This window comes from Macaca nemestrina, chromosome 19 (genome assembly GCF_043159975.1).
Source record: "Macaca nemestrina isolate mMacNem1 chromosome 19, mMacNem.hap1, whole genome shotgun sequence".
Lineage (NCBI taxonomy): Eukaryota > Metazoa > Chordata > Mammalia > Primates > Cercopithecidae > Macaca > Macaca nemestrina.
The window spans coordinates 54,955,739-54,968,905 of record NC_092143.1 but is presented as its reverse complement, the minus strand read 5'-3'; the positions used below and the strand labels follow the sequence as shown (position 1 = coordinate 54,968,905).

General features: G+C 36.9%; 1 protein-coding gene across 13 annotated transcripts in view; it reads left to right on the top strand.

Annotated features, from left to right (window-relative positions):
• LOC105498950 (KIAA1328 ortholog) overlaps positions 1 to 13,167 on the top strand; it is a 413,609-nt gene that overhangs the window by 250,051 nt on the left and 150,391 nt on the right. For 12 of the 13 annotated variants that reach the window (XM_071085776.1, XM_011771353.3, XM_071085774.1 and 9 more), the window contains one exon: positions 6,936 to 7,043. The exons of the other annotated variant lie outside the window; for it this stretch is intronic. In XM_071085776.1, the coding sequence (XP_070941877.1) occupies positions 6,936 to 7,043 (108 nt within the window). The remainder of the gene's footprint in view (positions 1 to 6,935; positions 7,044 to 13,167) is intronic. 13 annotated transcript variants of the gene reach the window in all.

The following is a 13,167-nucleotide window of genomic DNA, read 5'->3' as shown; positions in this document are numbered from 1 at the left end:
AAAGATTTTTTTGTCTTTAGTTTTAAGAAATTTCACTGTGATATGTCTTCACATGGATTTCTTTATCCTATAAAAACTTTGATCAGCTTCTTGATTTATAGTTTTGTGTCTTTTGTCAAATTTAGGAATTTTTCTCTAATTTTTTTTTCTAATACTTTTTGAACCCCATGCCCTCCTCTGGCTAGCTAATGACATAAATTTACAGTCTTTTGTTATGGCTCCACATTTTTTAAAAATCTTACTTTAAGTTCCAGGATATGTGTGCAGAGTGTACAGGTTTGTTACATAGGTATACGGGTGCCACGGTGGTTTGCTGCACCTATTGACCCATTCTCTAAGTTCCTTCCCCTTGCCTCCGACTCCCCAATGGGCTCTGGTGTGTGTTGTTCTCCTCCCTGTGTCCATGTGTTCTCATTGTTCAGCTCCCACTTATGAGTGAGAACATGTGGGATTTGATTTTCTGTTCCTGTGTTAGTTTGCTGAAGATGATGGCTTCCAGCTTCATCCATGTTCCTGTAAAGGACATGATCTCTGGCTAGCCATATGCAGAAAACTGAAACTGGACCCCTTCCTTACACCTTAGACAAAAATTAGCTCAAGATGGATTAAAGACTTAATGTAAAACCCAACACCATAAAAACCCTAGAAGAAAACCTAGGCAATACCATTTGCGATATAGGCATGGGCAAAGACTTCATGATGAAAATGCCGAAAGCAATTGCAACAGAAGCCAAAATTGACGCATGGGATTGAATTAAACTAAAGAGCTTCTGCACAGCAAAAGAAACTGTCATCAGAGTGAACAGGTAACCTACAGAACGGGAGAAAATTTTTGCAATCTACCCATCTGAGAAAGGTCTAATATCCAGAATTTACAAGGAACTTAAACAAATTTACAAGAAAAAAACAACTCCATCAAAAAGTAGGCAAAGCATATGAACAGACACTTCTCAAAAGAAGACATTTATGTGGCCAACAAATATATGGAAAAAAACTCAATATCACTGGTTATTAGAGAAATGCAAATCAAAACCACAGTGAGATACCATCTCATGCCAGGCAGAATGGCAACTATTAAAATGTTCCACATGTCTCTGACATTCTGTTTAGGCTTTTTTGTGTGTATTTAGTCTATTTCTCTTTGTTGTTCAGATTGTGCAATTTCTCTTGTTCTATTCTCAAATTTCTGGTTCTTTCATTTGTCCTCTTCATTCTGTTTTTGAGCCAGTCCATTGAGTTTTTAAATTTTACTTATTGTCTTTTTCAGTTATCTTTTTTCCAGAGCTAAAATTTCCACTTAGTTCTTCTTTATGTTTTCTCTTTATTTTCAGAGACTTTCTGTTCTTTTCCTTTCAAAGAGCATATTCATAAGTGCCTTTGAGGCATTTTTATGATGCATGCTTTCCTGTTCTTATCAGATAATGCCAACATTTATGTCATCTTGACACTAGTTTCTGCTGGTTGTCCTTTTATTCTAGTTGAGATTATCTTCATTTGTGGCATGATGAGTGATTTTTATTGCATTCTGGACATTTTCAGTTTATGGTGTGAGATACTGATCTTGGCTGTCTAACACCACCCCAGTGAAGATTTAAGATGTCTCATTGAACCATTGGAAAATGGAAGTCTAGCCTCCCACTGGACCTTTGCTGGTGGGAATGAGGGAAGTGAGACCACAGTTTTTCCCATGATGTTTGGCTGCAGTAGGACAGTTATTGTCTGAAAATTTTCTGTCAATATAGACTGCTCCTTTCCTGATCCTTTAGACAGAGAGAGCAGTCTATTTTTTCCTCTATGACTTTAGAGTTTCTAGGTTGCCAGCTTCTCCCACATGCAAGATTTCTAAGGTAAAAACCAAGCCCAGGAAACTCACCATGTTGTTGTTTTTCTGGCCTCCGTTTCTTACCTTTTACAGTATCCTTATGTTTGTTTCAAGTATAATGTCTAAGATTTTTAGTTGTACAGGGGTAGAGAGAAGTGCAGCTATTTCATCATGTCTCAGAACTGTAAGTCCCTAGAGATTTTTATTAAATAATGGAAAGCAAATACATATGTAAAAGTTCAGGCCAGACATGGTGGCTCATGCCTGTAATTCCAGCATTTTGGGAGGCCAAGGCGAGTGGATCACCTGAAGTCAGGAGTTTGAGACCAGCTTAGCCAACATGGTGAAACCCCGTATGTACTAAAATACAAAAATTAGCCAGGTGTGGTGGTGGGCGCCTGTAATCCTAGCTACTCAGAAGGCTTAGGCATGAGAATTGCTTGAATGCGGGAGGTGGAGGTTGCAGTGAGCTGAGATTGCACCAACTGCACCTCCACCCTTGGTGACAGAGCAAGACTCTGTCTCAAAAACAAACAAACAAACAAACAAACAAACAAAACAGTTCAATAAGTCTAATGGTTTCTAATTTTCTTCTAATTTCATTTATCCAGAAACTGTGTGAATTAAATTTTATCAAGTTATATTTTATTATTTTTTATTCAAACATTAGATTTTTGTGGATTGAACAAAAGTACTTAAGAAAGCAAAATGACCAGGAAGGTTCACAGTATACTTTGGTGATAGGCAGAGAGTGCCTGTTTTCTGTTATTACCTTTGAAATTTGTTACTTTTTTAAATTATAAAAACGTATACCATCTGGAAAACTACTCACATAAAATAGCTTGAGATCTTTCTGGAACCCGGATCTCTTTATGCTAATTGTCAGTTTAAGCTGACCATGTTCTCATCTCATGTATTGAGTTCCTTTACTTGAAAGTGGTTGGCTGGCCAGGCGCGGTGGCTCAAGCCTGTAATCCCAGCACTTTGGGAGGCCGAGACGGGCGGATCACGAGGTCAGAAGATCGAGACCATCCTGGTTAACACGGTGAAACCTCGTCTCTACTAAAAAAAATACAAAAAACTAGCCGGGCGAGGTGGCGGGCGCCTGTAGTCCCAGCTACTCAGGAGGCTGAGGCAGGAGAATGGCGTAAACCCGGGAGGCGGAGCTTGCAGTGAGCTGAGATCGGCCACTGCACTCCAGCCTGGGCGACAGAGCGAGACTCCGTCTCAAAAAATAAAAAAAAAAGAAAGTGGTTGGTATTTGACTACAATGCAACCTTTTGGTTAGATGGGTATTATCCTTGGAAAGAGTTATTTGCTTTCTGGCTTTAGGAGCCCCAATGTTTTACTTTATTTACTTTGGGTCATTTTCAGTCTTCTTGGTTAGCCTTTGTGAAGGAAATATATCCAAACTATCAGACAGTACCCAGCTGTAACACTGGCCACCTTTAGAACTAGTCATGCTTGGCCGGGCACAGTGGCTCACACCTGTAATCCTGGCACTTTGGGAGGCCCAGGCGGGTGGATCACGAGATCAGGAGATCGAGACCATCCTGGCTAACATGGTGAAACTCCGTCTCTACTAAAAATATAAAACTTAGCTGGGCGTGGTGGCAGGCACCTGTAATCCCAGCTACTCGGGAGGCTGAGGCAGGAGAATTGCTTGAACCCAGGAGGCAGAGGTTGCAGTGCAGTGAGCTGAGATCACGCCACTTCACTCCAGCCTGGGTTACAGAGCAAGACTCTGTCTCAAAAAAAAAAAAGAACTAGTCATGCTGGTTTCTGGTGCCTTTATTCATCCCAGTCGTAGGTCTGCCATTTCATGTATCCTTATGTTGCTCTCATCCTAAAACAAAGGTATTTCCAATCAAGATAATTAAAAAAAAAAAAAAAAATCCAAATCCAAGTGAGATGCCCAGAGAAACCGAGACTCAAGATATTTATTTATTTATTTATTGACAGAGTTTCGTTCTGTCACTGAAGCTGGAGTGCAGTGGTGCGATCTTGGCTCACTGCAACCTCTGCCTCCCGGGTTCAAGCAATTCTCCTGCCTCAGCCTCCCCGAGTAGCTGGGATTGCAGGCACACGCCACCACACCAGGCTAATTTTTGTATTTGTGGTAGAAACAGGGTTTCACGATGTTGACCAGGCTGGTCTCAAACTCCTGACCTCAAGTGATCCGCCCACCTCAGCCTCCCAAAGTGCTGGGATTACAGGCATGAGCCACCGCACCCCGCCAAGACATTTTTAATTGAACAGCTTTCACCTCTAGTTCTCCTGCTTACTGCCACCATGTTTTATCATAGTTAGCTGGTGCAACCCAGAACTAGGACCATAAATCTATGCATTTAATTAATCGGTATCACAATTTATATTTCTAGGCTGAAAGTTGCCCTACTCTCTGGCCTACTTTTTAGGTTTATGTAATTTTATCACTTTTGGGTTATCTGAAATTCAACCTTCTGCACATTAGTATCATATAACAAGAATATTTCAAATGAATCCTCCTAAGACATTGCTTTTATTGTGCCACTTCTGAATTTTAAAAACCCCTGATAATTTTGTATTAGGTTATGTTTATTCAACCTAGAATTTGAAGCCTTTTATAATTTGGAACTACCTCTCTACCCATTTGTCCCACTTTTCCTGAGAAATAAAGTTTTTTTTCCAAAAGGCAGATTTGTTTCCTTGAGATCTTTTCAGTACATCATTCATGTTTCTTTCTCAAGCTCTACATTTTCCTCTGATTTAAATATCTCTGTCCTACTTTTCCATTTATCCACACCCTGACTTTTCATTATAACACAGTCAAAATCCCACTATTTAAAATTTCTAGGTCTGGTTTCTTTTTCACATAACTAATAATTTGTTATTGAATATGTCCAAAATTAGCACCTTATTGTTTAATGTGTAATGGTGTTCTGTAATTGAGTTTCATTCTTCTTGTCTGAGCACATATTTACTAAGCCCTCTACTCTGCACAAAACTCCATGTGAGGGATATTAAAAGACGCAAGACTTGATCTTGGCTCGCTATATTACTCACAATCTCATATATATATATATATATATATATATATATAAAATTTTAACTTTTATATATCTTTACTGAGCTTGTCATTTACCTGCCCCAAGGAATTTTTTTTTTTTTTTTTTTTTTTTTTTTTTTTTGATACAGCGTCTCACTCTGTAGCCCTGGCTGAAGTGCGGTGGTGTGATTTTGGCTCACCGCAACCTCTGTCTCCCGGGTTCAAGGGATTCTCCTGCCTCAGCCTCCCAAATGGCTGGGATTACAGGCACCTGCTACCACGCCCAGCTAATTTTTGTATTTTTAGTAGAAATGAGATTTCGCCATGTTGGCCAGGCTGGTCTCAAACTCCTGTCAGGTGATCCACCCACCTCGGCCTCCCAAAGTGCTGGACTTACAGGCATGAGCCACCACGCCTGGCCTCAGGGAATTTCACTTCAACTAAACTCATGAATTAATATCTGCTGTACACAAGCCGTTGTTTATAGTGCTCAGAATGTTCAAGAAAAATATTGGGAAGGCAATCCAATTGAATACCAAATGAGTAGCACAGAATTGTTACAGTAGTTCAGAATCTTGGGACAAGCTTGTCATTTTAGAATAAATTTGGCATGACATTGACATTTACTTAAATTGTAATTAATGATTCGTTCTGCCACCTTGCTACTACATGATTGTCAGTAACAGCTTTCGAAAGGGTATTATCTTTGTGAGCACTTTCCAGATTGATCAGAGAAGATTTATCCAGAATATTATTCATGATTGTGGCAAGAACCACCTTAAATCATTTTTGGAGCAAAGTAGTGTATGTATAATGAATAAAAATCAAGGCTAATTATAAATATTTACCTTTGTCTCCTACTCTAACAATATGCCTTATTACTTGTACTCTCTACCTAGCTATGATAAAATTCAGTGTTCACCAGTGAAAAATGTGTCACCTTGAGAGAGTTATGTGCCTGGCTAAGCCATCACTTTAGTAATTTATAAATAGATAATGATAAAAGTAACTGTGTTATAGAGTGGTTGTAAGGATCAGTACAATAGTATATATAAAATGCACTCCTTAAACATAGTTGCTGTCATCAAGATCATCTCTACTGCTGTAGAAGCTACTGTGACTGATATTATTGCTGCTGTTTTTTCACTTTTCTCATAATTCCCTGATTTGGGCGTTTTGCATCTACATTTTCCTACCTATGTGTCACCACCAAATATTAGTCTTAAACTGTAAGTTCCTTTAGGGAATTAATCCATGTACTTTGTACATTAATTCCAGCCAGTTAGTTGGAATTATAGGAATGTCTTTTGACAATGATGAAAATGACAATATTGTTTTAATAATGTTTTTACACTTCAGAGTTTGATTTCATAGTTAAAGAATATACTTTTACAGATAACCAGAGAACATTTCTTAAAAGACAAGAAAATAAGTGTCACATATTTGATACCAGTGACTGACACTCAAACTCCCGGCAGAAGACCTTTTTCCTGAGTTTTTCAATGGCTTTCCCTCCTCAGTACATGTCAATGTAGGGCTAAGTAAGCATTGATGGATAAAGTGTCTTCCAATTCTTTTGGAAGAATTCATCTTTGACTCAGGGAAAATATGTTGGTTAGTGAGCTGTGCCCTTAATTCTTTGAAATGGCAGTATGAGAAGTGGATGCTTCCCCTATAAATGTTGGTCAGGGTCAGTGTTAGAGTTACTAGAATTCACGTTGAGACACTGGTGATTGCAATACACTTGCTTACAATGAATAGAGGGAAGAATTAACTTTCTACAGCAGATATTTAAAGTACTCCTATTGAAGTGTCTATAATTTTGAATTTTTAAATGATATTCTAACCAACTTAATCTTCCCTACCTTTTCTATAAAGAAAATTTAAGTTACTATGAAATCATTTTGTGTTTGTTTATGTATATTTAAGAATTACTCATTTATTTTTAACTCATTTATTTTTGACTGAGTTTTAATTGGAAAATAATTTCTGGGGATCTAGCTGAAAGAGCATGGTTTTCCAGAGTTTATCATTCAGGTTATCAGGCTTCACAAGATTAGAAATTTTTAAAATTAATTTTTACAGGTTAAGAGCTCAGGCTCTGTTTAAGTCGAGAGAAGTGGTTGCTGAAAAAGAGCTTACTAAACCCCAAGAACTCAAACTGGATATGAATGGCAGTGACTCTGGACCAAGGTAAACCTGAAGTCTTAGTGAAAACAAGAATATTAAGGGCATAAATATTTAGGATATGTTTGGTATGCATTTATAACTCTATATTGATTAATACAGTTTTGTGACCGTATGAATAAGTACATTCCTGTTATAAATTTTTGAAAAATATAGAAAAGTATGAAAAACAAAATAAAAATCATTCATAATCCTACAGCTTTGAGATAATCTTTTGAGCTCTTTTCTATTTCTTTTCTTTTCTTTTTTTTTTTTTTTTGGTGTGGTATTATAGTCTATGTTGAGTATTAAGGATTATGCTTATACAGAATTTTATGTTACTTTTTTTCACTGTATCATATTTTCTGGTCTTATCATATACTCTGTGAAAACATTAATTCATTCGACAAATATGTATTGCTTGGCAACTCTGCTCAATATATATCTATTAGTCTGTTATCGGATAATACGGGGTTTTGCTATTATAAATTTTGCCTTGAAGAACATTTCTCTAAATAAATGTTTTAACTTTATCTCTACCTATTTCCTTGTTATAGATTCCTGTAAGTGGAATTACTAGTACAAAGTATATATGAATCTTTTTACAATCCTTGATTCACGTTGCCAAATTGTTTTGTGTGATTGCTGGCCTAGAGGCTAGGTCCGCAACAACCAATCTGGATGCTGGAGCTAAAGGGTAGGCCTTGAAACTGGGTCCTGGATCCTGGGTCTGTGGAGCCAGCCCAGCACTGGGTTCTGTGGTGTCAGGCCTGGGTCTGCCTCAGGGTGGGACCATAAAGACTGACGTAGCATGGGGCAGGCCTGGTACCGGAGGTCAGGGATGCCAATCTAGACTGGGGCGGGGGTAAACTTGGGTTTTGTGGACTGACCTGGCTCTGGGCTGGTCTGGAATCTGAGGCAGGGCTGGAATTTGGAATAGCAGGATCCCACCTGGTGCTGAGGCAGGTCTGAATGCTCATTATGTAGTATTGGCCTAGAGTCTGGGACCAGGAGGGGCTGCCAACTCTAGCTTTTACTGAGGTGGGCCTGATGTTAGCGTCTGAGGCAAAGTCTGGTTCTCACTTCCCTCTCTTCCCTGCCCAAATACAGGGTATCTCTGTCTGCTGTGTTGCCAGAGTTTGGGGAAAGGGTACTGCCAGTAATGTAAGTCTGTTCTTCCTACCCTCTTCAATACATTCCTTCTTATTTTTGTGCTACAACCTGGTGCTATAATCTCTCATCTGGTTTATATAGCTCTTATAAAAGTATTTTTGTAGGTGGATGGTTATTCAAATTGATGTTTCTGATGGGGGAGATGGGAGGGGCAGGGACAAGTCCTTGAAAGTCCTATTCTGCCATCTTGCTGACGTTCTTCTTCCAACAAGCAGTTTTGACTGTTGTAGATGTTTCCTCTTTTATCTGTTCCTTCTAGTATTTTTATCCATATTTCTGAATAACAGACTTATGTAGTTATTAGTATTGACTTTCTGCTATGGAAGTTGATGATTTAGCTCTCACTGATAACTATCTGCTCCCTCCTTTTCTCCGTTTTATCTTCCCTCGCTTTACCTTTCTTTCTCCCGTTTTCCATCTCCTCCCTCTCTCCATATTTCTGTCTACATATATAACATACCCCTACATGTGCTATTTCCTTCCCTCTGTCCTCTCAATATATCTATATCAAAATACCTATAAGACTGTAAATATTGTATGCACAGCTGAACTATGTATTATTATTAAATTTAATTTTGTATAATTATTTTCTCTGGAGTTTAAAAATGCCTTATTCAGCACAAAAAGACAAATACTTTGTGATCTCTCTTATATGTAGAATCTAAAAAGGTTGAATCAGTGGTCGCCAGGGCCTGGGGGGTTGGAGGCAGGGGCAGGGGGTGGAATAGGAAGATACTGCTCAAAGACTGCAAAGTTTCAGTAAGGATGAATATGTTCTGGAGGTCTGTTGTATAACATGGTGACTATGGCTATAATAACGTATCATATAGTTAAATATTGCTAAGAGAGTAGATATTAAATGTTCTCACCACAAAAATATATAAATATGTAAGATGATAGATGTGTTAACCAACTCAATTTAATCATTTTGCAATGAATACATACAGTATATCAAAACATCACTTTGCATACAATAAATATATACAGTGTTTGCCAATTACAGTTTACAAGATATCCTTCCTGGAGACTTCCATAAAATCCTGCTCTAGTATGAACTTTATTATTATCTAGGTGTTTTGTCTAGTGATTTCATCTGAAATTTCCTTACCTATCATCCTGGAAATTTTCTTTCTTTTCTATCTTATATTCCTTTTTTCCTAGATAGCATCCTATCCTCTTTTTGGTTTATACCCTTTCATCTTACTAGAACATGCTCTGCAGTAGCTTACTGTAGGAGTACAGAGGCAGTAATTTTTTTGTGTCACACCTCTGAAAAAATGTCTTTAGTCAATCTTCATGTTTAATTTATAGTTTAACTTTATATAGCATTCTGACTTAATAGTTTTCCTCAAAAAGGATTGAAGGTTGTATTCTATTACCTTCTAGTTTCTAGTATTGCTATTAAGAAGTGTGTTGCAGTCTGAGTCTTGATCTTTTTATGTGACCTATTCCCCATCACAACTATTAGGACTTACCTTTCTCTAAAATTCTAAAAGTTTATGCTGATATGCGTAAGTTACACCTTTTTGCATTCATGCAGAATCTTTTAACTGGGAAGCTTTCTTCAATTTAGAGAAATTTTCTTTGCTAATGTATTGTCACTTTCAAGAACTCATCTTACTGAGATGTTGACTCTCTTAGAATAAACTCTGATTTTCTTATTTTTCTCTCCTATATTTCATATTGATTTTTTGTTTGTTTGTTTGTTTGTTTGTTTGTTTTTTGAGACAGGGTTTCACTTTGTTGCCCAGGCTCAAGTTCAGCGGCAAATCACAGCTCATTGCATCCTTGGTCTCCTGGGCTCAATGATCTTTCCCCCTCACCCTCCCAGGTAGTTAGGACTGCAGGTGCGCCACTACACCCAACCAATTTTTTTGTGTGCTTTTTTTAGAGACAGGGTTTCACCATGTTACCCAGGCTCGTCTCAAACTCCTGGGCTCAAGTGATCTACCTACCTCAGCCTCCCAAAGAACTGGGATTATAGGCATGAGCTACTGCACCCAGCATTATAATTCTTAATTTCTAAAAACATCTTATTCTTAGAAAGGCCATTTTTTAAAATAAAACCCATTCTCATTTTACATATGCAATGTTTTTTTCTTATCTCTGAGAATGTTTGTAATAATTTTTGAAGTTTTATCTCTTCCTGGTGAATTGTGTCTATTTTCAGCAAGTTCAAATTGCTTTTTTCCACAAATGTCTGATGATCCACCTATACTGTGAAGCAAAACAATAAAAAACTATGAAAAGCTCTAAATATGTTATGAGCAGAGCTTGTCAGCTAATGGACTTCACCATGATCAGGTAGGCACGTTGGGGACTCTTGCTACTATCCATAGGTTTTCTTCTCTTGGGATGATCAGTTTCCCTATGGATAAATCTCTTGCAGGTGTGAAAATAAGAGATCAAAGCATTATTTAAGTTTCATGCCAATGTGGGGAGCCAGGGGAAGTAAAAAAAAATGGGCTCATCACTTGTTACATAGGCTTTCACTTAATCTCCCTTTTAACTATATGGATTTCTGCCCTGAATGTATTTCAGGCCCCCAAGTTCAAGGTCATTCTTTTTGAGCCTCTCCTGGGGGATAAACCTCCAGTCGTCTTCATACAATGGGGACGGATAGAGGAGGACACGTTGGCTTTTCACTGCTGTAGAGACTTTAAATCAGCTGTGCTTTTAGTACCATCTGCATTTCTACCTGCTTACTCTAGTCCCTGAGCCTTTCAGGAGTTCTCTGACATGTTTCAGCTTATAGCATCTTTCAACCCCAGCTAGCAGATATTTCAGTTTTGACTTTACTACTTGGCTAGTTGAGTTTCAACTGATACACCTGCTTTCCAGCCTTCTAAAATTCTATAACATCTCTTCTCTGTTGTGCTGTCTTCACTTTGCAGCTTCATAGGTTTTATAACTTTTTTGTTCTTTTAATATTAGTTTTCAGTGGTTTTAGAAGAGAATAGAGATGTGTATTCAATCAGTCATGTAAATTAGCTCTCCAATGTTTATTTGTATACTTAAACCATATTTCACAATTTAGTAGGCAGAAAGATGGAATCTTGTAATTTGCAGTCACTCTGTATTCAATTCGAATGAATACTTTTCTATGTTTATTAATGCTTTGTGTTTCTTTTTGGAATTTTCGCTTCCTTCCTATGTTCATATTTTTTATGTAGGGATATTATAGTTCTTCCTTAGTTGATATGTATTTTTTAATTAAATTTTTTTATTTTTAATACTATTCATGTTTATCTGTGTCTTTACTGATTTACTTTCTTACTTGCTTATGGTAGAAAAAATATAAAATGCTGGTAATACTAAAGAAGAAAATAAAATGTACCTATAATCTCATCATCTGGAGGTAATCTTTGTATGTATTATTATTTCGTATTTATTCATGAGTATGTATAATTTTATATTATAAATTTTGTTTCATAAACCACCTTAAAAATTTTTAATTGAACTTTAAAAAAGTTTTAATGTCAACATTTCTCTTGTAAAAAGTAAAACATCACAGACATATTAAGAAAATATCGGTCATTTTTTATTTTCTATTCTGTTGTCTGTCCTGACTGTCTTGGTTGAATTAGGGTTAGCACTCTAATATGTATCCTTCTAAACCTTTCTTTATGCTTACAAATATATACAACATCTGTATATATTTTAGAAATCAAATTGAACACTTTTTTCTCATTCAACAGAACATAATGGTTATTTATCAGAGCTATGGTAAGCATAGTAATTCTGCCCCAAAGGTATCCATGTTCTACTAATAATTTCCTAGGAGGGTGTGGTGGGGTAGGATACGTATATATGTGTGTGTGTGTGTGTTTGAGGTAGGGAGGATAGGTCCCTATCTCTAGCCTATCAAAATTCTATCCTGTCTTTTGTGACTTATCTCAAATATTACCTCTTCCAGAAATATTTTCTTTGTGTTTCTTTTATAGCCCTTATATTATGTATAGATGATGGATACTTGTATATTTGCCTTATTCTACTATTAGGGTACTTGAAGGTGTAGTGGCTTTCTTTCTTTTTTTTTTTTTTTTTAAATGAAGTCTCATTTTGTCACCTGGGCTGCAGTGCAGTGTCACAATCTCAGCTCACTGCAACCTCCATCTCCCAGGTTCAAGCAATTCTTCTGTCTCGGACTCCAGAGTAGCTGGGGCTACAGGTGCATGCTGCCATGCCCAGCTAATTTTTATATTTTTAGTAGAGACAGTATTTCAGCGTGTTGGTCAGGCTGGTCTTGAACTCCTGACCTCAGGTGATGCACCCACCTCGGCCTCCCAAAGTGCTGGGATTACAGTCATGAGCCACTGAGCCCTGCCTGGTAGTGACTTTTTATATCATCCAAAGCACTTAGCAAGGTAGCTTTTCTTTTCTTAACAATAAAAATTTTTGTTGAATTGCTCAGTATTATATAAAAGTACAAAAATGGTCATATCTTATAGGAGTATTCAAAATTACAAAGCTGTTCATTCTTAAGGGTTATCTTTGTATAACCAATAAATTAACATCAAACAAACTAACTAAAAAAGAAACCAAAGGACTTAGAAACAACTTATGACTTTTGAAATCATTACCACCTTTCATGTGATAATTATCTTCCAATGGTTTAGCTCAGCTGTGCCCTACCATTTGCTCTTATTTGTTGTTAAGACCTCACGTATTATTTATTTTCATTCTGTAGCATTTATGCAGGAAGGCAGCAATGTAAATTCCCTTGCCTGTGATTCTTCCCACAGACAATAGGAAATAAATTGCAATTAGATTTTGGTAATTGTATATAATTAACTCAAAATGAACTCTTAATTTTAAAAAAAGTTTTCACATTCTCATTATCTCATTTATTTTAGTCCCAAATTCTTAATTAAGTTTAATATTTTAAAAACAGTATTTTTAATACTAAGATAATTTAAATATCCAAATAAATAAAATTTGCTTGAAATTAAATTTTATTTAGGGAGTTCTAGTGTTA